Source organism: Drosophila obscura, unplaced genomic scaffold, assembly GCF_018151105.1.
Source record: "Drosophila obscura isolate BZ-5 IFL unplaced genomic scaffold, ASM1815110v1 contig_185, whole genome shotgun sequence".
Lineage (NCBI taxonomy): Eukaryota > Metazoa > Arthropoda > Insecta > Diptera > Drosophilidae > Drosophila > Drosophila obscura.
Window position 1 is genome coordinate 505,323 of NW_024542773.1, and position 20,757 is coordinate 526,079.

Consider the following 20,757-nt stretch of genomic DNA (forward strand, 5'->3'; position numbering starts at 1 on the left):
CAGCAGGAGAGAGAGAGAGAGAGAGAGACAGGCCAACTCGTTGGCCAACAAAGTTTCTTCCCTCAAACCGGGCGGGCAGTGCCAATCCTGCTCCCAATTTCGCTCTTGCTCTTGCTGTTGCTCTTCCACTGCACTGCCCCTCGCTATCTGCTCTCTCCCATCAATTGACAACCCAATTAACTTAGAATTACGGGATTTATATGGGGAAGCATTTCAAATCTCTTTGTGAACCGAAACTCTTTTCAAGTTGCTCCTCTGAATGGAAAGTAGTTCCCGAGTGCCAGTCGATCTTAGGCTTTGGTTCTGTCTCTGGCTCTATCAACACTCACAAGCCACTGATGGCTATATCTTTGCGGAACGGTACAACACGGCTAGTACGAGTGTAGGCAAATGTATATAGAGAGTGGGAGGAACTCTATGGTACACACAAGATCTCAATAGATCTACATTTTCTTCTAATATTTTCTACTATTTTCTACTATTTCTTATGATTCTTATCTGAATGAAAACTATCCAAGAACCCCCCCAAATATTGATTTAAAATAGTCCTAACTGGTCTTATATTTTCCTGGTCAAAACAACATGTCAATCTTAGTTATTTTCCATCTATTAATGTGGTTACTTAATTGGCAGTGTCCCCAAACTGTCCATCAATTAGGCCTTTTTTGGGCACGGGCAGGTCAAAGAGCGTTGCTTAATTTTCGTGAACTTTCGAGGTCTGCGAGGGTTTTGTTTCCAAAAATAGTTAGACCTCCACAACGCAAACACTCCAGCTGTATCGGCGTGCCTGATCTCTTTGCGCTATTTTTGGTTGGCGCAGTGTATGCCACGTACCGGTCGCAATCCTCTGGTTCCCAATCCCCATTGTTTCCACCACCGACAGGCGGGGTATTCCCATCCTCCTGCTTGCTTGCCTGCCTGCCTGCCTGCCTGCCTGCCTACTGCCAACTGGCAGACGAGGCCTTCACTCTAATGAGCATAATCTCGTCATCGTTGCCTCAAACTGACCCATTGATGCAGGGACTCTTTGTGGAGCATATACTTACATATAGCCTCCATCCAGCCTCCCCTTCCCCTTCACCCCACACACACACACACACACACACACTCATCTGTGAGAATATTTGGGCGAGCGCATTCTGAAGCGCCAGATGACGTTGCCTCGACATCGGCGCATCCGTTGCCCAGGTGAATGAATGATATGCCAGTTGCCTCGGACAATGGACCACCTGACTGCTGTGCCCTCTGCCCTCTGTACTCTGTCCTCTGTACTCTGTTCTCTGTCCACTGTGCCCTTTGCCACAGCACAGCCCCCGACATTCTTTCGCTGGCATCCACCCGCAGCACACGCATAGAATGATTTGTCAACAAAAACCGAAAACGAGTGACAACGGAAACAAAAAGAGCAGAAAAACTCGTAAAATAAAAAACGAGAAAATACAAAAAAAAAAAAAAGATTCAACGGAAAGGTAAGGAAGTCCCATTGAAAAGTCCGTGCTTTTGTGGCCGGAATGACGACAGTGACGGGGACGGACAGGGACAGGGACAGGGGACGGTACAGGGACAGGGACAGGGATAAAGAGGTGAACGAGGACGTGGCCGTGTATGGAGATGGGAATGGGAATGGGAACGGGGAGAACTATGCTACTATTTGTCAGAGATCCATCTATCCACAGACATGTGTACTCGATGGCCATAGATGTCAGCCCGATGGACTCTTTCTGTTCATCACTCCTTCCCACCCCCCTCTCCACCAATCGGCCCTCCACTGTTCGAGTATGTATATCGTTTATCGGATCACTGGCGACAGTTGGAGGAATGACTTTTGTGGTAACTTCGAAGTCTGTTCGAGGGCTATCCATTACTAATGACGGTCGATGTGACTGATTTGGACTCACTCGACTCGACTCGACTCGACGGATGCTGTATCCACAACTCCGCACCGATGTGACAAAGTTCTTTGGCAGTGATTAGGGAGTGTGACTTGAATGGCACCTCGACTCTACCCCCAGTCCAAATATGACTGCCACGACTGTACTTCGGCTTGAGGGTATGCTAATGATGACAAGTCAAGACTGATTTGCCTGTGACTGGAATCCAGTCTGTAGGTAGCAGGTAATAAATCTTATTTTAAATCTAGAACTTTCTAGAGCTTTGCCAGAGATTCGGCAGGGACTGAGCTTTGTAATTACGGGACTACATTAACTGTAACAGTAACTGTAAGTGCAACAATGGAATTAAATAAGGAACATTGGAAAGTTCTCATTGTTGGGCTGCGCAGTCCGATTTTCCGAATTAAAATATAAATAATTCACAGCAGGAGTAGCAGCAACTGCTCACTGCCCACTGTACCGAAACATTGTTGTTTTGTTGTTAGCCTGTGCCAGTCGCTTCTTTCTTCTTTTTAGGTCGCGCTCTTCCTGCGTTCGCTCGCTCTCTGACCAGCCAAGCCTGCTCTCGCTCTCGCTCTCGCGCTCTATCTCTCTCACGGTCTCTCGCTCTCATTATAAGCTGCGCTCGCATTCATAGCTGCCCATGCAATTTGTGTTAATCTGACTCTTGAAACTCTTCAACTGACATCGTCTTGACTGACTGACTGCCCTGCCTAAGTAGACTTCAGCTGAATCGTCGCGAATCTTGAACAATTACATGCATTGTATGTGTACACACACAAACACACACACACACACACACACAAATAGTGTGACTCGAGTCGGAATGGGCTCTCAGACTTGATTTTGAAAGCAAAAACTTGAAGTGCGACTTGGGGGGTATGGCTCGAAACAATAGGCAGTTATGATAGTTTACATATGGCAGTGACTGTGACTGCCGTATGAATATGTATGTCTATGGCAAGTACAAAAGATATAAGCTCAGATTATCTATTGCCTATTATCACTTAAATGTAGGATCAGTTAAAGATGAAATTGCCAAAGTGAAAGCAAAGTACCAGGCCAAGCTTCAAGCCCATCCTTGCGCAGCCATACACGATTCCGGCGAAGAGACCTTAGACCTTAGACCAATAATACTTAGCTAGGGACGTACTCTAAGTAAATAAGTGTAACTAATTAAATAAATATATTATGCTAAGATTTGTATACTTGTCGTAAGTCTCTAATAGGGAAGATTCGATAAATAAAATCCCGTAATAATAAAAAAAAAAAAAAGATTATCTATTGGGTAATAGCCAGTGAGAACATTATTTAAAGCATAGATAGTGAGGTGTCCAAGTGTACAAGTAAATTTTTTCAAATTTCTGAATCAGACTTTAAATTAAGTGAAACTCTGTGGCTGTCTTTCCATTTCAGCATGTGAGCCGTTATTCTCTTGTGTAATGCTGCTGTACTGCTGCCTCCTACACAGCCTCTCCTCCCACTGGATTGTTCCAATTTTCAACAGTCAGCCCCCTCACCCTCGCCTCCGACAGTCCATTGATAAGAGAAAGGCAAAGAAAAACAGGGCATACTTATGTGGGCGGGGGCCAAGTTATTAAAATCAACAGCCATAAATTAGCATATTTTATGTTTGTCTAAATACGAGCATACCCCCAACACTCCCGAATCTCGGGGACCAGGGACCAGGGACCGGGGCCCAGACCCAAAAAGCTGAGCGAATGTGTGAAGTTTGGGCCTGTCGCATGTCCGAGGATGTCCTGCAATGTCGTCCTTTCTGGGGAATGCAGGCCCTGCCAGACCCCAAAAACGAGACTGAAGTTGAATCCAGAACAGAACAGAGCAGAGCAGGAGCAGCAGCAGCAGCAGCAGGGACTGGACACCGAATACGAGTGCTATAAGCACATAAATCAGGACAAAGCAAAGACAAGAGTTGCACCACCATCCCCCCATCCCCATCCCCATCCCCATCCCGATCTCTATCTCCATCTCCGTTCCCGCCAGCAGTCTGTACCCAGCAACATGCACCCTGCACCCTCGTTCATCTGACCAGCACCCACAAGGGAAATGGTAATGTGGAATGGAGAGGGGAGGCGGGGCGGGGACTCTGCCAATGGACAAACAAGTGAGAATTTTACATTTTCCTAGCCAAAAAAGAATTTATGCAAAACAAATGTCAACAATGAGGAAAGGAGCTGCAGAGGGGGATGCGAAATGAGAGAGGGGCAGGGTGTGGGACAGGGTGTGGGACAGGGTGAGGGTGAGGGTGAGGCTGAGGGTAGGGGCGAAATGGGATTGGTGGAAACTGCATCTTTGTGCGCTTATTCGAAATCACTTGCAAATAGTGTTGTCGATAATCCCAAAAAGAGCATAAATATGTACATATGTATGTACATACATATATCATATGTACTGTATCTGTATCGATGATATATTGTTATGCTAACCGACGTATATCAATTTTTGCACTATTTTTGGAATATTTTCGACTATGCCATAATTTTCAATAGTTTCAGATGGCTTAGTCGTAATCTGTTGCGAGATCCGTAAGCCTTTTTGGATCCATTGTGGCATCCTTCGATATAAAGCTAGTCTAAGCTGATCCTTCTCAAGAATTTCCGAGTCATAAGTTTTGAGATGAAAATTTGGGAAACTAAACCATAACCACTAGGATTTTGCATTATTTGTGTGAAAATTTTAAATATATAAATAATTAGATATATCGATATGAACATAACATCCCTGCCTGAAATGCATTCCCCCCATTACCCTCTCCACAGCAGAGAGTCCAGTCCCGAAACACACACACCCCAGCCACTTTCCGGGTCCACAATGCGACATTATCTGTTTTAATTGCATAATAAAGCACTTTTAATTAGGTTTTTATATAAGACCCAGCGACCCAGGCACGACCACGCCCACGCCCACGCCCACACCAGCGACCACGCCCCTGCCGCCTAACAACCGCAAAAGTCGTAAAGTGTGAGATGTGCATGAGAACAGTAGCAGCGCAGCGTTGGGGCGTTGAATGGAGTGGAGGGGTGGGGTGGGGTGGTGGATAGGCGGTGGGGTGCCGCAGATGTGTTCAGATGGAATTCGGTTATAGCGGATCAGCGGTGAAGAGGGGGCGAAACGAGACGCTCCAAACATAAAACAGAATCTCATTTAACAAGAAAGAAAAAAAGTCGCCTCAGGGGCCGAAGCTCTACATACACTTTCAGATCTATTGTATCCCTTAGTTGTATGGATAAACATTTTATTCGATTTTGGTTCCTAAAAGAGCAAAAATACTCGTATCATGGCAGAATAGTTAATTAGAAGCAATCACTACAGTTCCTGCTGGGTTCAGAATGGTACGCTTATTCCATCCACTATGATCTATGATTTACCTAGCCCAGATGGTACCTACTGCCCACAACTAATTTTGGAATACATTTTTGGGGGTAAAGCTTTTAATATTAATCAAGAATTTGATATACTATGCATGTTTATGTTGTGCAATGGACCGTTATTTTTGTCCTCCGAATATTTCTTTAACGTCGTAATTATACCCTGTGCAGGGTATAAAAACTTATCGTGCAAGAGGGTACGGTACCAGAAAGCGAGAAAGGGGTGATGATGATAATGGGGGGGAGGGTGACAAAAACTTTGGCTGTCTATAAGCTGCCCAAACACACAGGCACAGGCACCGGCATCGGCACACAGCAGAAAAAGCGAAAAAGAGCGAAAAATAAAAAGAAAAGGGGAAAGGGGAAAGAGTGCAGAGAGCGGGTGAAAAAGTGTAAAACTTAATCCAAGTCCGGCGAAGCTGCAGGCACGCAATGTTAACTTTGGCTTAGGGATGGCCTCAGCAGAATGGAGGGGGCTCCTCCCCCCCAAAAGTGGGGAAATTGTAAGAGTGTATGTGTGTGTGTGTGTGTGTGTGCGAGTGCTGAAAGCATATAAACGACCTTCAGCCTTCAGCAACGGAAGCAGCGGGAGCTCTGGCGCTGTGTTTGTGCTTCAATTATGCCAAAAATGCGCACTGACACGTAAAAATAATGCATACTTGAAGGCGCGCCACCAAACCGCACACTACAACAAACACACACACACACAGACGAGCAGAGTGAGTGACGGGGAGAGGCAGGGCAGTGCAGGGCGACAGAGTTGACAATGCCCGAGGAGAGGCTTGGCAGATGAACGGACGAACGGACGGCTGAGCAACCATGACAATGCATATAACATTTTAATTTCCTGCTTATTAGCCGGACCACGCCCGCAAAAGGCAAACTAAGGCACGCCCCCCCCCCCTCTTACCACACCTCCTCACCTTACCACACCACACCACACCATCCACTCACACTCCTACTCCCGTTCCCATTCCACACCACACACGCAAACAACGAACGCCCGCAGCAACCACAACCACACAGTAGGGGTTAAAGGAAGTGCAGGGGAAGACCTGCAGGAAGACCTAGAGGTACACAAGTTTCGACTCGGAGATTACCTATCTCTGAAATGCTGGCAAAGAGAGAGTGAGGGAGCAACAAATAAAGGGACACAAAGAGGCTATTCATGAGCTCTACAATATCTCCCCGATTACCAAACTAGCATAACAAGAGAATCTATGATAGAATATAGATAAAATGTAGGTATAATACGAGTATGCAGAACGACTTCATGATAATATGTATTCGTAATTCCATTTTGGTAAGACGCGAAATGCTACGCTGAATCAATGAATCAATCTGAGACATCTGAGGCTAAGAGGATTCTACTGCTGCGGATTCGTGAATTCTTGACATTTATTGACAGTTTTACGAAGCTCTTAACAAATAAACTCTTTCTGAAGGCGGCATTTTGGTTCTTGAATACAAAAAGTAAGAACCTCACAGCTTAAGAAATATATATGCAAAATTTAACTAAATTGTTGGCGCAGATAGATATTTAAAAAAATACTATAAAGTTTTCTCCCACATACTCATACGAGCAGAGTAACGGATGGGATGTGTACTGTCTCCCATTCCATGATTACGACATAAACTATACGTAGTTCTATGTAGTTACATATATTGATAAAAAGAATCATGTTAATCCGAAAAAGTGCAGTTCCTGATGGAAAGAGAGAACAAAAGCCTCCCGCCACACCCGCGCACAGAAATCTCACAGCTTTCAACATATGGAACACCCTACTGTGAAGGATTATAAGTACACCTTGGAACTGCAGAAGTGGTGCAGAGGAGGGGGCGGCAGTGCACGGGAATAACATAATGAAAGCAGAGGAAAAGAGTGTATTTATGCAAGGTGAGGCTTTCCTGGAGAACACTCTCACAAACGTTGGCCAAGTTGTTTCAGTGGCGTCTGTGTGGGTGGCACAAAGGACGGTAAAGAAAGAGAGCGAGTGGAAACTGGGGAGAACCGGAATGCTTCACCTCGTATTACTACACTTTGCGGCAGAACTTAATCTGAAAAGTAAAGTAAAATAAAGCAAAGTAGAGCATTTAAAGCAGAGGAAAAGGCAGTGGCAGCGGCAGTGGCAGCGGCTTAAAGCAGCGGCAGAGCAAGGGAAGCGGCTTAAGACAGTGGCAGTGGCAGCGGCAGCGCCATGGCAACAGAGCTGCCAGCGAAACGAATCTACCCCGTGACCCAAGCGAGTAACGGGATATGCGAAGATGCAATGGCAAAGATACAAGAAGAGGCTGACAGAGCGAACGCTCTATATATGCACACACGTGAATGTGTGTGTGTTTTTTGTGCACGGTCATGTGCACATGTGTGTGTGTGTGTGTGTGTGTGTGTGTGGGATGCGTTTTGTTTGTCATGAGCGGTTGGCATCTAGCCTACTACCCCACCCTTTAACATCCCCCCATCCCCACCCCAGCCAGTTTTTCATTACACTCTCTGTCCAATGCAGCAAGCGAAATTTTTTGGATGCGCCTCACCGCGCCGCGCATTTCTTGCCAAGAGGCGGCTCGGCTTCTTCTACTTTACCCGCACACACACACACACACACACAATGCACACACGATATAAATCACCAGAACACACACACACACACTCAGGCTGTCAGTGGGGCGTCGTGGCTAGAGCGGCTGAGTAAGTGGAACGGGAGAAGAGGAGAGGAACCAAAATGTGCTGAGCAAGTCTCTGCTCTTGGCCCCCACTCGTCTACGGCCCTGTCAACTCTGGATAAGACTAACTGCCGCTGCCTGCTGGTGCTCCCGCTCCCCCCGCACTCCTTTGCGGTGGTTATAACCCCTCATGGGTCCAGCCTGGCATTGAAAATGTTGATAATTGAATTTACACGTGAATGATCACAATCTTGAAGCCTTTACTAGATTCTACCCCCAGTCGCAGCCCCTGCCCATAACACCCACCCCCCTCCAACACACACACACACATCAAAAGAGCAGAGCCAGGAGATGAGGCGAAGGAGAGTGAGATTGCATCAGTGCAATTTGGCAGAGGCCAAAGCGAAAAGCCAGAGCCAAAAGCAGCCAAACCATGTCCCGCACCGCTGCCACAGGCCCAAGTAATTATGATCGTAAATTGATTAAGCAACGAGGAGCAGCAGCCAAAGAGAGAGCAGCCAACGCCAACAGTGGTACGGAGCGCATAACGAACGAACAACGGGGTTAATGGAATTACAGTTATGCAAGCGCTGTACTGCCCGTCCTCCTGTTCTCGTTCTCCCACAGACGCAGCTGCACAGTTCCTGAAAGAGATTTGCATATTCTTTCGATTTCGTGGATCAGCTCAAAAACCAGACCAAGATAGAGAGAGATGGGAAAGAGTTACAAAGCCCACAAAAGGAAACAAATTTTATTAAAATATTTTTTTGCACGCGTTTGAATATGTATACATATGTACATATGTACAAAGTATTGTGCTTCGCTCCTCAATTATATAATTTTTATGCGTTCAAGTGACTAAGCGATCCACTCTAGATGCTTAGGCACTTACTTGGCTGCTGTCTTCATAGCGCTGTTTGCTGACGATTCGCCAATTCATAATACCCTGTTCGCCAAAGCTGTTGCTTAAAGCGCTTCTTATCAAGACAAACAGAACTGGGTCATTCCACCAACTGAAACTGAATAAGTACTCTAAGAACAATCAATTAGAAAGGGTAAAAAAATCACACCCCACTGCTCTGATCACTGCCATCAATCAGACAGAGATGGCCATGCATGTAAGTGTGCGCATGCCGCACTCTTCCAGCCGATACGATCCGCTATGCGGAAGCACACTTGACGGAACGGAATGCTCATTTCATATCAAATTAATTTGCCTAAAATGTAGAGCACAAATCTCGACTGCAGCACAGACAACAACAACAACAAGAACAGGAACAGGAAGAAGAATGAGAAGGAGAAATAGCGGCAGCGCCAGCGCCAGCAAATGATGAAGAGGAATGTAATGAAGGAGCAGTTACAAACACAACAACAACAACAACAGTAGCAGCAGCAGCGGCAGTAAAAGAAGAAGACATGTGAGATTGATGACACAATCAAACAGGTATGAGGGATAGAATCACATACATAAAAGCAGGCAAGAGTTGAATGTGCAAGCGAGATGGCCATAGCCGCGATGCAGTTGTTATGCGGCGCTGTGGAGTGCGGGGCACAGGGCCGTGCCAAATGGAAAATGGATTTCACTATTAATTTCGCTGACGACGACGACTAGGACGAGGCCGACGACAAGGACGGAGAGCACGTTGACGACATCAAAAGCGAAGCATCCGACTTGACAGCCAGGATGCAGATGCAGATGAGGACGCTGCCGTTGCCGTTGCCGTTGCCATTGCTGCTGCTGCTGCTGCTGCTCCTGCTCCTGTGGTCTACTATGTCTGCAATGCGCCGGACCCGCTTCCTAACCATGTCAGCTATGCTCATAGCCCATGCCATGCCCGGGCTTTGCTTTTCCCCTCCATTTCTTTCCATTCCTTGCCTTTCGCTTTTATGGCGCGCGGCCCACAGCCAGCGCATCGCAGAGCAGAGCAGGCACACCTATTTTCAAAAGGGATTTCCAGCTTTTGCGGTAAAATGAAACAAAACACACAAAAAAAAAAGAGAGAAAAAAAGAAAACTAACGGCAACTTGGCTCTTTGTTATTTGGGCGTTTTGCAAGTTTTATTTTTTATTTTTTGTTGGCTCTTTTGGGTTTGCCGTCGTCGTCGTCGTCATACAAAATAAATGGAATATCTTCGTGCCATGCTCCGCTTCTAGCCCCCCACCATCTACAACCAGCTTCTCTGGCTCTGTCGCCAATCCACATCCAGGGTTTCACTTCCACTGCTTCTACTTCTTCTATCCGTCATGCCGTAGTTGGCGCCATGAGCTTTTTATACCCTATTCTTGTGGGTAATACATACACATAACCTAACCCAAGAAAGCATCTCTAATTTTATGAATTATACCAGTACATATTTATGTATGTATGTACACATATTGATATACCCTTGTCCTTCTATTCAAAAGTATACGAGCATATGCGATCCCAAGTCAGGACCTCAAGACCCATTTTTAGTCTACAGGAAACCCGATATGGCCGCGTCACCATATCATTTTATCTGACATTGGTCCGACAAATGAGCATTTGGCTAGTCTTATATAATTTTCTTTCAGCATTTAAATACTGTTATATAATGCAAAAACAAAGTGACTGTTAGCACTTTATTATTTGTCTGTAATATGCCCACGACATCAGATATTGTAATTTATATGGCTGCTATTGCTCGTAAAACAAGGCTGTACGGAAAATGGCATTGTTTAAGATTATATTCAAATCGCGTTTACATATATTTGATCCAATTCCATACCATCCATACCATATGATACCATATAGATATCCTGCAAGGGTATTTAAGTTCTCGACCCCCGAAATTATCTTTATTTTCTTGCTATTTTTTGTAAAGTGCATAAAGAGGGAATGGAGGAAAATTGCAACTTATGCTAAATATTTGCACCAGGGGGGTTCGCTCCCAGGAGATGCCTTTGCGGCCAGGAGCTGGAACAACCATGCACATGCATAAATAAACTATGACACGGGGGACAAATTGAAATTAACATAATAAGCAAACAATGGACAAATCATTTTTTGTTTTTAAGTTTCGGTTCCTTTCCATTTTAATGCGGTGCCAAAACTTGTATAATTGGATTCAGCCCTGGCGGGACTTCTTGCGCACTAGATAGCGGGCCAGGGCCGCCTCGAAGACCTCGCCCACGGTCCGCTTGCGCCAGATGAGAGTACGGTCGACGGTCGGCTTGGTTACGGTGGGAATGGGCAGTTTCTTCAAATCAGTATCCTTCTTATCCCCATCGTCATCCTTTGATTTGGATTTAGGATCTGCAGTAGCTTCCTTGCTGGTATCTTCGGGCTTCTCTGGATGCTCCATATTCCGCTTCTTAGCTGGGTCTTGACTCTTAGACTGGTCGGACTTTGTTTCCTGGTCCTTGCCCAGCTTAGTCTTAGTCTGCTTCTGCTTCTTGGCCTGCGCCTGCTTCATATTCTTTTCCTTCTCATCCTCCACCTCATCTTCGCTGGAATCATCGATGCTGAAGTCAGAGTCCGCGTCTATGTTGTTGTTCAAGTGCGTCTGCGAGTTTGTTGCACCGCCTGGTTTGTGTTCAGACGGTTCTGGAATTATGGTCGGCTTAGCAGGCGATGCGGACGGCTGATGCTCCTCATCCTCAGAGGCTAGGCGCTTTCTGTAGCTGCGGTGCTTTGATACATCCGCTTTGATGGGCTTGTAGGCCACTTCCTCGGTGGATGGTGCTGTCTTCGGTTTGACCACCGTCTCTTTGGTGCCCAGTTTTTGCTCGTACAAATGTCTGTAGAAGCCGTCTAGGTCCTTTTGCTTGGTCACATCTCCAATGGCCTCGAGGTAGTCGGCCCGCTGCTCTTTTTCTTGGAGCTCGCGCATGGACTCAAGCCTTTTGCGATACGCTGCTGTCACATAGGTGTCCTTGTCTTTGTACATTTCGCCCTCAGCTTCGCGGTCCTTCTGTACTTGCCGCTCGACACGCAGCTCCTTCTCCAGCTTCCGCCGCTCGGCGTGCTCCATGAGGCGGTTGATGTACTTGGCCTTCCGGGGCTCCTGGCTTTTGATCTGCTTTTCCTCGTCGCGTTTGTTCTCCATTTCGTCGTAGAGCTCGTCGTACTGGAATATGGTGGGATCCTCGGCCAGGGCCTTTTCCTGCATGCGGCGTGCCACCCGACGCTCCATTACACTGGGCCCACCGGTCACGCTAGCCTTGGGGCGCATTTGTGGGGCATTCTTGTCACTGTCGCCGGAGTCGCTGCTCTCGTCGAATACGGACGGTTTGATTGTCGGCTTGGCCGGCCTGGCAGCCTCCTTCTTGTGCTGCCCCGGTATTATTAGGCCATACCTGATGTCATGATTCACACATTAATAGACAATTACTGAATATATTTTGTACAATACTTACGGTTTTGACATTTCTTTTGTTTGTTTATTTTACCGCAGACTTATTGATAAAATATACCGTCTGACCCTAAGGAATATACAAAAATATACTGTAAATATACCGATCAAATACAATGTTTATATTTTTGCAGTGTGACCGCTAACAGATTTGGGCGAAAACGGCAAATTTTGCGTGGCAGCAGCAGTAGCAACTCTGGGTCCTCCAAAGCAACCCTGATAGCTGTCAAATGTCAGATGCGGCTGGCCTGACTTCCTCTTTCTCTTTTCCGATACGTTCGCGGTCGTGTAAATTTGTGTTTGCAAATCAATCCTAGGTAATCGCCGTCAAATATAATAAATTTGTTAAAGAAAAGCCAAAAAATGGCTAGCCAAATGTGTCTACTATGGCTTACACCATAGATTTAGTGCGAGCGCGGTGCAAAATATGTGACAAATCTTATTCTTTTTATATTTTTTTATTGTGATCCAAAATGAATCCAAATACTTGTTGGCCGAGAGTGGTTACGCCGAACACTGCCCGCTTGGGCCAATGTATAAACAAGACATTGTTCATCAATGAACGAATCCCAACAATATATATTTTTTTGCCAATTTTTTTCTGTGCGGCGACATTTTTGGTCTGTGATTCCTGCCCGGAGAGGGAGATGTCAGCTGTGTGTGTGGCTGCTGTTGTCGCTGGTGGTTGTGTGGAGTGGTCTGTAAGGCTTTGGGCCGCTGCAGCGGGCTTGAGATGAGAGCATCCGAGGCAATGTCCGAGGGAATTTCTAAGCCGGCAAATGGATGGTGGCTCTTCTCTATTCTGCCCCTCAAAGTCTGTCTCTGATAGCTGTTGATGTTTACACTATGTAACACAAATACCCAGACAGAGAAACGCACACAACCACACGTAGGAATACGCACACATACACATACACAGGCAAATGGCGGCCGCCCTGGAGTTTTTTCATGTATTTTGCACGTGCTAGGTTTTATGCAGTTTATTTTTTTTATTGTTCTGCGAGAGCTGTGAACTAATTTGTCTCGTTTTCACATTTACAGCCATGGTGCGTATGAACGTATTGGCCGATGCCCTTAAATGCATCAACAACGCCGAGAAGCGTGGCAAGCGCCAGGTGCTGCTGCGTCCCTGCTCAAAGGTGATCATCAAGTTCCTGACTGTGATGATGAAGCATGGCTATATCGGCGAGTTCGAGATCGTCGATGACCATCGGTCTGGCAAGATTGTGGTGAACCTTACAGGACGCCTCAACAAATGTGGCGTCATCTCACCACGGTTCGATGTGCCCATCAATGACATTGAGAAGTGGACCAACAATCTGCTGCCGTCCCGTCAGTTCGGCTACGTCGTTTTGACCACCTCGGGCGGTATCATGGATCACGAGGAGGCCAGGAGAAAACATCTGGGAGGCAAGATCCTCGGCTTCTTCTTCTAAGCGAAGGAACCGGCGTCTACAACCTAATGCTAAAGCGTATGTGTGGGAGTTAATATGTAGAATGTTGTTTTATTTCACACGAGCCCAGGGCCGAAGAGAATTTCATTCAAGCATAAAGTAGTAGCAGCAAAACTGAATGTTCACAAAGTTAACGCGAAATAAAATGATTTGATACATATTAATATTAATCAAGATTTTTTTATATAATTGTACATGTAACATGTAAGCCGAAAAGATGAATGAAAATAATAGTAAATCAATCTGACAACGTGAAACCAAGCCTCTGTGTGTGTATAATTGGAGTGGCACCAGCACCAGTCCACTAACTGAAGCATTCGGTGCCAAGTGGATGGAGTTTGAAACGCGTTACATGGATCTGTAGACCATTTAGAAAACACCAGCAAGAGCTCGAAGAACCTTGGCTTATTTGTGATTCAGTCCAGGCCCTGCTTGCATAAACGTGCTCGACTTTAGTTTGTGAGTGCCAGTGAATCGGTGTAGAACCACTATGTATTCCGTACCTTCAGGAAGACACCAAAGTGTTGTGGATCAGAAGTGCTGGCAGGATGCCACATTGTTCTGGAACGAAAGAGAGGCACGGCACAACGCACTGTGTAACAGGGCCTGCAAAGATAGCCCCAATGTGTGGAAACGGTAATGAAGTGCAACCAGTTTCGTATTTGCCTCTTTGGAGTCGCTCAAATAGTGGAAAAACGTGAAAGAAACCTCTGAGGAGTCGAGTTTGCCTTTAGAATCGCTTAAGAAAATTCAAAACAATAGCTATAGTCTATCGGTAGTTACGAGTATCTATTAGATACGCGCTCGCTGTTTAATTACCAAGAATCAAAACAAACTGCACAAGTAAACATATTGGCGGGAAACAATTTGTTGCAGCCCTCGCAAAAAATAAAACCGAAAACGGTCACACCATACATACATATGTGTTGCATACCGATCATTTCTGGCACTTATCGAAAATGGATCAGCTGTTGATTGGCCCTGCCAACTGCTTGCAGCTTTCCAGCTGGCCCGCCCAATTGTTGTTGGATTTCAAATATGTAACCATTTGATGAGCAATCTAAATGCAACAAACAAATTATACCTCATTATCTCTTCCATTAGCTGCTACGAAGTTGTGCTCGTACGAAATGGCTCTTGCTCAAATTATAGTTTATAAGTGTGTAAAGAAGCTCAACAAAGCAATTTTCCATCATAATCTTTCCAATTATCAAGCGCATCAAAATTAAATTCTGATTGTATGCAATCAATTGAAAAAACTTTGCTAAATAATTAATAATTTCGACTGGCAATCGAATTTCTAAGCAAAATACCCATTAAATTTGATTTTTTAATGTGCAATTTCATCGAAATTGCAACGAAGCCAATTCCGAATCGACCGTTGACCTCTAATTGACCGCTGCTTGAAATTGATTTTAGTTTTTTACGCACTCCTCGGCCAAATACCTGTTAAATGTGAATTAATAATGTCGACAATCAATCGAAACTGCAACGAAAACATTTCCGACTATTATCTATCCTGATAATTGTCGGTTGTTTCAAACAGCCCCATGCCCAAATGATGGGGGGGTGGTGGCTGACATGAGTCCGGAAAATGTTCCAATTCAATTGCAATAAATACGTATCAGCTATGGGACGAAGTAATAACCATCGACCTACTCGTTGCGTGCGGGGTCCCAGGACAAAGATAATTGATGAGCCAATCTGTCGATATCTACGGCTGGGCGTACAAACCATGCAACCCCCCACGCATATCTGGCCATCGGCGGCTATTGAAGGGTCATACGCAGCTGCGGACTTATTCATTTCATTTTTGATTACCGCATACCAATACTTGTATGACTGCGTACATGGGTATTATCAATGAGTATTACCCATTTTTTTCCACACGACCCAACCCTTGAGGCATGGCTAAAATGGTTGCCCAGCACCAGAGCCAACGATAATCATTTGATTCTTTCTTTATCAGTCCATAAAATAATCAAATTACGCGACAGACCAGACAGCACACTATATGTATTATACTGGTATATGTATGTATGTACCTTCCGGGTGCGATTGTGGATTTCAATGTCATGCGATTTGGAGCCGAGTCCGAGTCCTGCTTCTCATTATATTAAATGCGTTTTTTTCACGTGCATCGATATACAGATACATATGTGGGTCGCTCTCTCGTTCGATCGCCCCAAAGCCACAGCGTTCAATCACTACAATTGAAAGTCATTCAAACCCAACGCCCTCAATTTGGCTCAGACGGGGATTATTCCACTTTTTTACACTGGTTCAGGTTCTGTGTTCAGAAAATGTTTCTTTCCAGTAAACGCTTTGGTCTCACAGCTTTCTTGGCAGTGATTCAGCAAAAGCAAAATAGCATTTGTAATTTTTCCCTTTTTTTTTTTTTTTTTTGCAGCTGTTGAGACGCTTATGAATATGAATAGCTTTTTTTCTGTGATTGTTGGCTAACATGTTCAGGTAAAACCAAAATGGGAAAGGGAATACCTGGAACGCCGAAGCTGGGATGCTCTTGGGCTAAGCTTGAGAGCGAAAGACGCTTCACAGTTGTTATAATAATGTTTATGCTCTTTTTGTTTGTCTTTTTTATGAACTAATATTACTAATAGCTTGTCCACAGCTGTGTGTATAGTAGTTGTACAGTTGTTAACATGCGAGCAAACATTTTTCTCGACTGATAATAACCAACGGAATGACATAGCAAGTATACCCACTCCCCATAGATAAAGTTAGAACGCCTGCAATCGTACCATTCGAAAGGGGAACCCTTTCTGCTCTGTTTTCTGGTAGCTTCTATGGGCGACACGGTAACAGCGCTGCTCAAGATTTTTCCACGACTCGCAGCTGGTTGTACGTATGTATGTATTATACTGGTATACGCATACAAACATATGTACGGGTGAAGAAGCACATTTGTGTAAACTAGTTTGGCCAAAGAGTAACCGAGTCAGACTGACAGGCAGATCGTGTGATGCGCTGCAACACACGTAATGGGTGGACTTCTATGAAAGGCAGGAGGGGGGCTCGACACGGAGCGGATCGCAAGCACAACATCTCACTCTATCCATTAATTTCGCACACACACACACAAAGTGCCCCGCCGAGATCTGCTTAATATGCACGACATCCACGTCACCAGTCGCTTGCACTTAACATTGAAAAGGAAAACGGGAATGCGTTGGCGAAAGGGGAAGTGCAGCGTAACCTACTGGCTGGCATTGTCACTGTGTCATGCATCAGCTGCTGCTGCCGGCTGCAACTGCGCTGCTTGCTCTGTGGACCTGTGACGTTGGGTTCCGGCATTCTTAGCATACTAATACTCCGTATAATCACCGGCGATTGCGAAATACGGTCTCTGTCTGGCACATGCGATAAAAGTCAGCGCCGCATGCAGATAAGCAGTGCGCGAAGGTCCGCCTGTTGCCTCCCCCGATAAAGACCCACGTGTCCGTCTTAGCATTCAATACAGTTTTATTGAGGCAACATTACAAATTAAGAGCAAACTCAAATAAATCACTTTCTGCTTAGGTTATGTGTGTGTGTGTTGGTGTTGTGTGCAATGCAGAGGGAGAAAGAACCAATTTTTTCACAGTTTCTGTTCACAAATCATAATAATATGCATATACTCGTAGATAGATGACGAACTAGCTCTAGTTATAGGGTTTATTATATGTATATTTAGGGTATTCAAATGTGCGTGTGTCTATGCAATGCGATTCGGCCTGGACTCGCCAGGGCCACAGCAAAGCACCGCACAGGCCCAGCCCCACAGATGATTAGCTTCTTAGGAGGTGGTGGCAAAGTACTCCTTGGACTTGGTGGGGTCGGCCACCATTGTCTTCTGGCCGGGCTTCCAGTTGGCTGGGCACACCTCTCCGTACTTGTCTGTATACTGGAAGGCCTGGACGAGGCGCAGAGTCTCCTCAACGCTGCGGCCAACGGGAAGATCGTTGATGGTGATTTGGCGCAAGTTCTGCTTCTCGTCGATGATGAAGAGGCCACGGAAGGGAATGCCGGTCTCCTCATCCAGAACGCCATAGTCGCGGGCCACCTTCATCGACTTGTCGGCCAGCAGCGGTATGTCCATGCTGCCCAGACCGCCCTGCTTGCGGGCGGTGTTGATCCAGGCCAGATGGGTGAACTGGCTGTCCGTGGAGCAGCCAATCAACTCGCAGTTGATCTTGCGGAACTCGGCAGCACTCTCCGAGAAGGCAATGATCTCCGTGGGGCACACAAAGGTGAAGTCCAGCGGATAGAAGAACAGCACCAGGTACTTTCCCTTGTAGTCGCTCAGTTTGATGTCCTTGAACACGCCATTGACCACGGCGGTGCCGGCGAACTGGGGTGCGGGCTTCTGCAGTTGGGGCATCTATTGGGGAAAGAGAAAGGGATTTTATTTATGTAATAAGTAAAAGCTAAGCTCAAAGTCACAAGATGGCGGCTGTCTAGCCATCGTGCGGCGGCGGTTCGTACTGGAAAAAGCACCTACATGCATACATATGTACATATCTACATATGTATGCATGTAATTTTAATGGAGGTGGCCAAATATTTGCACCAATTGAACTTTGGGCACGTTTTAGTGCGGATGTGTGGGTTTAATTACAGAAATCGGAACTATTTTCCGCATTTTGCGCATATTTTAACCCTATTTCGTGTTCTTTTTTGATTACATTTCTCTATAGCCGGCACACACTACGAGTGTGTGTGTGTGTGTGTGTGGTGTGTATGTGCGTGCCTGTGTGGCTGTGTGAGGCTGCGTCTGCCCTGTGTGTGTGCTTGTGGTGGTGCTCTTGAACGAGGGACGACGTGCCAATAAAGCACAATGTGAAAGAAGAGACTACAAATAATGTTCGGTGCGCAACAAAACTTGTGAAATAATCTGCGACTCAAAGTCATCATCACTATCATAATTATCAGCACACCCAGCAACAATAAACAACTACAGCAATGGTAATCATGATTGGTCTTACACTCCACAGTAATTTCTCTTTGACTTTGTTTAGTACTTGCGAAATATTCATTGTCCGAGACGAGACTCACTTTAACCTGTTGGATATAGAATGTAATTGCTTGACTTCCGCTTGGGATGACTCGGGTCGATCTCAGATGTCGTCGAAAATAACACAACCTTTCGGCACGGTAAAAAAATCGCGAATGAAGCGAGATATAGCCAGTCAACATAGAAAAAACAAAATTTTCCCGGGCAGGGCAGAAAAACCAGGGCGGCGATCAAACGAGACTTAGCCCACTTAACACCTCTTTATTTAAAATGTCGAGCACCCTTTATTAAACCGCGGAAAATAATACTTTTTGATTAGGATCCTTGTAGCTCCATCCTCCTCTTTACTTACAAATCAAAAATGACCACCAACGTGTTTCACCTGTAATCCGTAAAATATGTTAAAGTTATATATATTTCGTGGAAATATTAAATACCCACTGGTCGACAATGGGTTAACGTTCTATTGTATTGATTGAAATCGTATTCCATGATTTTGATATTCAGTTTAATATTACTATATAGATGGCCCTCTCAGCACTAAAAAAATAATTTTATCCAATTCCTCAATGAATTTTGTTTAGGATTGGTTAGTTTTAAGAAGTCCTTTTTATTGGATTATTTACATATTCAGGTTCAAACAAAAACAACATAAAACGAATGTGTCGTCGTTTTGTGGCGTTACCAGACTCCTGCAATTCGTAGTAGCTGCGGGCTGCCATACCGTGATATTTTGTGATATGAAATTCGTCAATTTTGATATTCAGTTTAATATTACTAGATAGTTGGCCCTCTCAGCCGTAAACAAATAATTTTATCCGATATATACATACATTTTGTTCAGGATTGGTTAGTTTTTAGAACTCTTTTTCATTGGATTGTTTACATATTAAGGTTCAAACAAAAGTGGCCAAAGCATAAAACGTAAATGTTGATAAAATGTGACGTCAGTGTTGTTGGTCAACCAAGTTTCTTTTATGCGTATGAACTTTTGTATACCTTATTTCTTTTAATTGATGCTAATTTTGTTGATCCAAGCTTCATTGAAACATTATTTATGATTTTATCCTAGATTGACATGTTTTTTACCTATTAATGTATATGTTTGTGTTTTATGTATACATTTATCCCAGTTCTGATACCTATTATTGGAACCCGTGAGCTGCAAAACTTTGTTAAAATCTTTAGAACAGAGACTGAGTAGTTTTTGCATTAATTGGAGCCTGAAATTACAAACAATATCAGCACACAAGTCCATAATATCCATTTTCCCAAGGTATGCAGATTGTTGCTTATTCCGTGCCAAAGTTGCACAACAATGCTGATACTTCATTTCCCCATGCTGCTGAAATTTTTCCCATACAAATCAAATGTATCTTACGGGAACGCGTATGGAATGACGCAACAATGAATCTACGTTCAAAATAATCAGCTCCAACCAATGAAAAAGGTTGAAATTTAGGTACAGTTTCAGTATTTATTGGTAAAAGGGAATTTATTTTCTTTCATACGTGCGTGCGTCAAAAATTTGCCCTAAATAGGATGCCTTTTAGCCTGGAGAATGTCAACAGCTACAAGCTGGAGAGATTCGGAGAATTTCCTCCCTCCACGGACTATTTTTTTTTACTATTATTTTAAGCTTGCTTAGGTTTTACATGTATTTGATAAGCAATTGTTTGGTTAAAAAATGAGCCACTCTCCGCGCTTGGATCTGAGAGTACATAGCTGCATGACTTCAGTTTGGAAAAACGCATGTGGAATGGCCTGTTTCATGATGATAGCCCTATGGGGCCCAGCTCATTTGAACTATTGCCATATAGTCTGGCGTTGGAGTATTGATCAAAACTGTGTATGTAGGCATACTTAAGAATACATAGCATTCATATTAAAGTTTGAAAATGCCTTTATACAGGATGTTTTATCAGGATATTGACCTGAAACACTCACAAAAGCTCGCTAGGAATTGGGTTT

The 20,757-nt window shown here is 44.7% G+C and overlaps 3 protein-coding genes across 3 annotated transcripts; 1 reads left to right on the top strand and 2 right to left on the bottom strand.

The window, feature by feature from the left end:
- Positions 1-10,739: 10,739 nt before the first annotated feature.
- On the bottom strand, positions 10,740-12,377 carry LOC111071676 (nuclear speckle splicing regulatory protein 1). The gene is made up of 2 exons (XM_041592709.1): positions 12,323-12,377; positions 10,740-12,262 (listed from the first exon to the last, which is right to left on the bottom strand). The coding sequence occupies exons 1-2, from the start codon at positions 12,331-12,333 to the stop codon at positions 11,032-11,034; spliced, it is 1,242 nt and encodes a 413-aa protein (XP_041448643.1). The 5' UTR covers positions 12,334-12,377; the 3' UTR covers positions 10,740-11,031.
- Positions 12,378-12,529: 152 nt separating this feature from the next.
- Positions 12,530-13,942, top strand: LOC111071677 (40S ribosomal protein S15Aa). Its single transcript, XM_022363152.2, has 2 exons — positions 12,530-12,635; positions 13,360-13,942. The coding sequence occupies exon 2, from the start codon at positions 13,362-13,364 to the stop codon at positions 13,752-13,754; it is 393 nt and encodes a 130-aa protein (XP_022218844.1). The 5' UTR covers positions 12,530-12,635; positions 13,360-13,361; the 3' UTR covers positions 13,755-13,942.
- Positions 13,943-17,237: 3,295 nt separating this feature from the next.
- LOC111071720 (peroxiredoxin 1) lies at positions 17,238-18,946 on the bottom strand. The gene is made up of 2 exons (XM_022363209.2): positions 18,828-18,946; positions 17,238-18,153 (listed from the first exon to the last, which is right to left on the bottom strand). Exon 2 carries the CDS (start codon positions 18,151-18,153, stop codon positions 17,569-17,571), a length of 585 nt encoding a protein of 194 aa, XP_022218901.1. The 5' UTR covers positions 18,828-18,946; the 3' UTR covers positions 17,238-17,568.
- Between the last annotated feature and the right edge of the window lie 1,811 nt (positions 18,947-20,757).

Excerpts from the sequence above, each read along its gene's own strand:
- LOC111071720 (XM_022363209.2), bottom strand. The coding sequence starts at position 18,153 with ATGCCCCAACTGCAGAAGCCCGCACCCCAGTTCGCCGGCACCGCCGTG.
- LOC111071677 (XM_022363152.2), top strand. The coding sequence starts at position 13,362 with ATGGTGCGTATGAACGTATTGGCCGATGCCCTTAAATGCATCAACAAC.